We start from the raw sequence: 2,485 nt of genomic DNA, 5'->3' as shown, positions 1-2,485 counted from the left end.
AAAACTTTGTTATTGTTTGAGTTCCATATTCAGAATGGCAACTTTTGTTTTTGATGATTATTCCATCCTGAAACAATTTCCCCCCCTGCCCAATTAAACCAGAATTGGGAGCACATTTATATCTGAAGACACTCAAGCTTCTCAACTGCCTGCTTCAGAAATGTAGACCTTTAGTGCTTGTGTTCATTTTGTCTCTTTGTGGAGGGCTCAAAAGAAAACAGAATCAATTCCCTTAAGTTTTCTGGAAGAAAAGGTTGCTTTTGTTGCTTTGATCTTAGCATGTTGTGCATTTTTTATTGGCTGTTGAATATAAAAGCCACAGCCTCATCTGGTTTTCTGCTGTATTCTCATATTGTAAATCACATCATGCCTTCCAATCTAAAGTAAAATGCCTAAGTCCAAAATACCACTTCAAAATGGATTTATCATTATAGTTGATAGATTTCCAGGGTGTAAGAAAACAATTCAACAGTTTGATTAATATGCCACAGACTGCTAAAAATATATTCATGCATTTTAGACGATAAATTCCAGGATATAGACATACACTCACGCTATTTTAGATCCTTTTTTCCTACCATTGCAAGAGGCTGCTTTAGCTAATGCAACAGCTGGCTAGGTTATTGCTTCAACAATATAATTCATAATGCAAAAGCAGCTCTTTTCCAAACATTTTAGAGCAACTCAAGTTGTTTACATCTCCTGTGGGTGATTTTCCTATAACTTTGTGCCAATTGGTGTCATACTATTTGGTTAAAACCTACATTAAATCAAGACAACTGCACTTAGTTAAATTTCTCTCATACAGAGAATTATAGAAAAATTACAGTAGCTGATTTGAGCTCATCATCATTAAGTATATACAGGGTTTTAGAAAATGAATGCAAACTACAAAAATGGAGTTGTATAATTAAACATTAAATAGTCCAAGTAATAAAAGTCATAGATTAATTGTCTCTCAGTTCTAGTCAGATCCTTTAAATACTGTCTCACTACTTGAGCATTGGTTCTTTCATCGGAAGAGTGCCTATCCTTAAAGTTGGGAAATTTCAGCTCCTTTGGAGCACCGATCATCTGTAAAAAGTAATTGGCATCTTCTTCCAAAGTTTCAAATTTCCCTACAAAATCATAGTTGATCAAACATGGATAGCAGAGTTTGCTGACCTTTTCCCAGTGAATGTCCATTCCTACTGGACGGTGGGAATCCAGCAAGTAGTGGATAAACTCTTTGAACCTGACTCCGGATCCATTAATTAATGCTTCTTCACAGGCATTTGGTCGATATTTCTTGATAATTGCCTTTCCAAATACTGGATGGTAATAACTATTGGGGTGTTCAAATTTGTCCCTAAAGGCTGATACTAATCTTTCCATGGGATCACGAACAAACACAGCTTTGGTGTAAGTATTTAAGCGGGTATATATCCCTTTTAGGTCAAAGCTATCTAGCTTCTTCAAATGCTTCCCGTAGTGGACAGCATCATGGGAGATGTTGTATGCAGAGGAAGCCAATCCATTTAGTACCATCAGAATTCTTTTCCAATTGGAACAGCCAGCCTTAGGTACCTCGCAATATAAGATTTTGTGTTTATCTTCTACATAGATTCTGGATACTGTATGAAAAAGATGTGACTGATGACGACTCACCCTGCCATATTTCTTGCAAAACTCCTGAAGGAAAGACCTTCGTTTCTCTTGGATCTCATCAGTTTTCTTCCATTTGTTATCTTTGACTAAACTTTTGTTTAAAGGGTGAATGTCCACTGGCCAATGCATGTTGCTGAACTTGTTGAAAACAGTCTTAGCTCCTTGATGTTTTTCAATCCACTTCTCTGTTGGTGACCCTGTGGACTTGCTTAAAGCTTGATCCCTTCCTTGTGAATAACTGGTCTTTGTTAAGACCCTAGTAGATCTCTCAGAATTGAGTAGAAGATTTTCCTTTTTTTCTCTTACATCCTCAGGCATGTGAAACTTGGGGTTCTGTTAAAATAAAGAAGGAGAAATGTTGAAAGCACAGTCACAAGTGTGGGTATACTAGATAAGGAACTTAACATATTTGTTTAAAAATACTATCGAGGAGAGCATATTTCATATAAGCTGCCAGAACAATTTAGCAAGGCATGCTGAATATACATTTTGTAGTGAGCTTCTTCACAGAAAATGCAGCAATGAGAAATGGCATCTACAGGATAGAGAGGAAAGAACCCTGTATTTTTGTTCTGGCTTTACCTGTAATGCAATAGAATGTAACTCAACCATTCTGGGCATCTATGACTTTTGGGATATTAATAAGTATATCATCTTCAAGTACTGTTTTAGTTTGTGCACCTGAATGTAGATACAAACTGGAGATGTTTTGAGATTGAAACTTTTGTTGTTTTTAGGGAGCGCTCTGTAATGCACAGAATAGTTCAAAATCATAAATTACAACTTAAAATTGTGGCAGTTACAATTATATATATATATATTTATATATATAATTGTG

The 2,485-nt window shown here is 35.8% G+C and overlaps 1 protein-coding gene across 1 annotated transcript in view; it reads right to left on the bottom strand.

Moving 5' to 3' along the window:
- Window positions 1–263: 263 nt before the first annotated feature.
- The window catches only part of CHST9 (carbohydrate sulfotransferase 9), a 156,970-nt gene continuing 154,748 nt past the window's right edge, over window positions 264–2,485 (bottom strand). Inside the window, exon 5 of the mRNA XM_017859971.1 lies at window positions 264–1,980. Within this exon, the coding sequence (XP_017715460.1) occupies window positions 889–1,980 (1,092 nt within the window). The 3' untranslated portion in view covers window positions 264–888. The remainder of the gene's footprint in view (window positions 1,981–2,485) is intronic.

This window comes from Rhinopithecus bieti, unplaced genomic scaffold (genome assembly GCF_001698545.2).
Source record: "Rhinopithecus bieti isolate Rb0 unplaced genomic scaffold, ASM169854v2 scaffold_51907, whole genome shotgun sequence".
In the NCBI taxonomy this organism is placed as follows: Eukaryota; Metazoa; Chordata; class Mammalia; order Primates; family Cercopithecidae; genus Rhinopithecus; species Rhinopithecus bieti.
The sequence above is the reverse complement of the archived record's forward strand: the minus strand, read 5'-3'. Positions and strand labels throughout refer to the sequence as shown.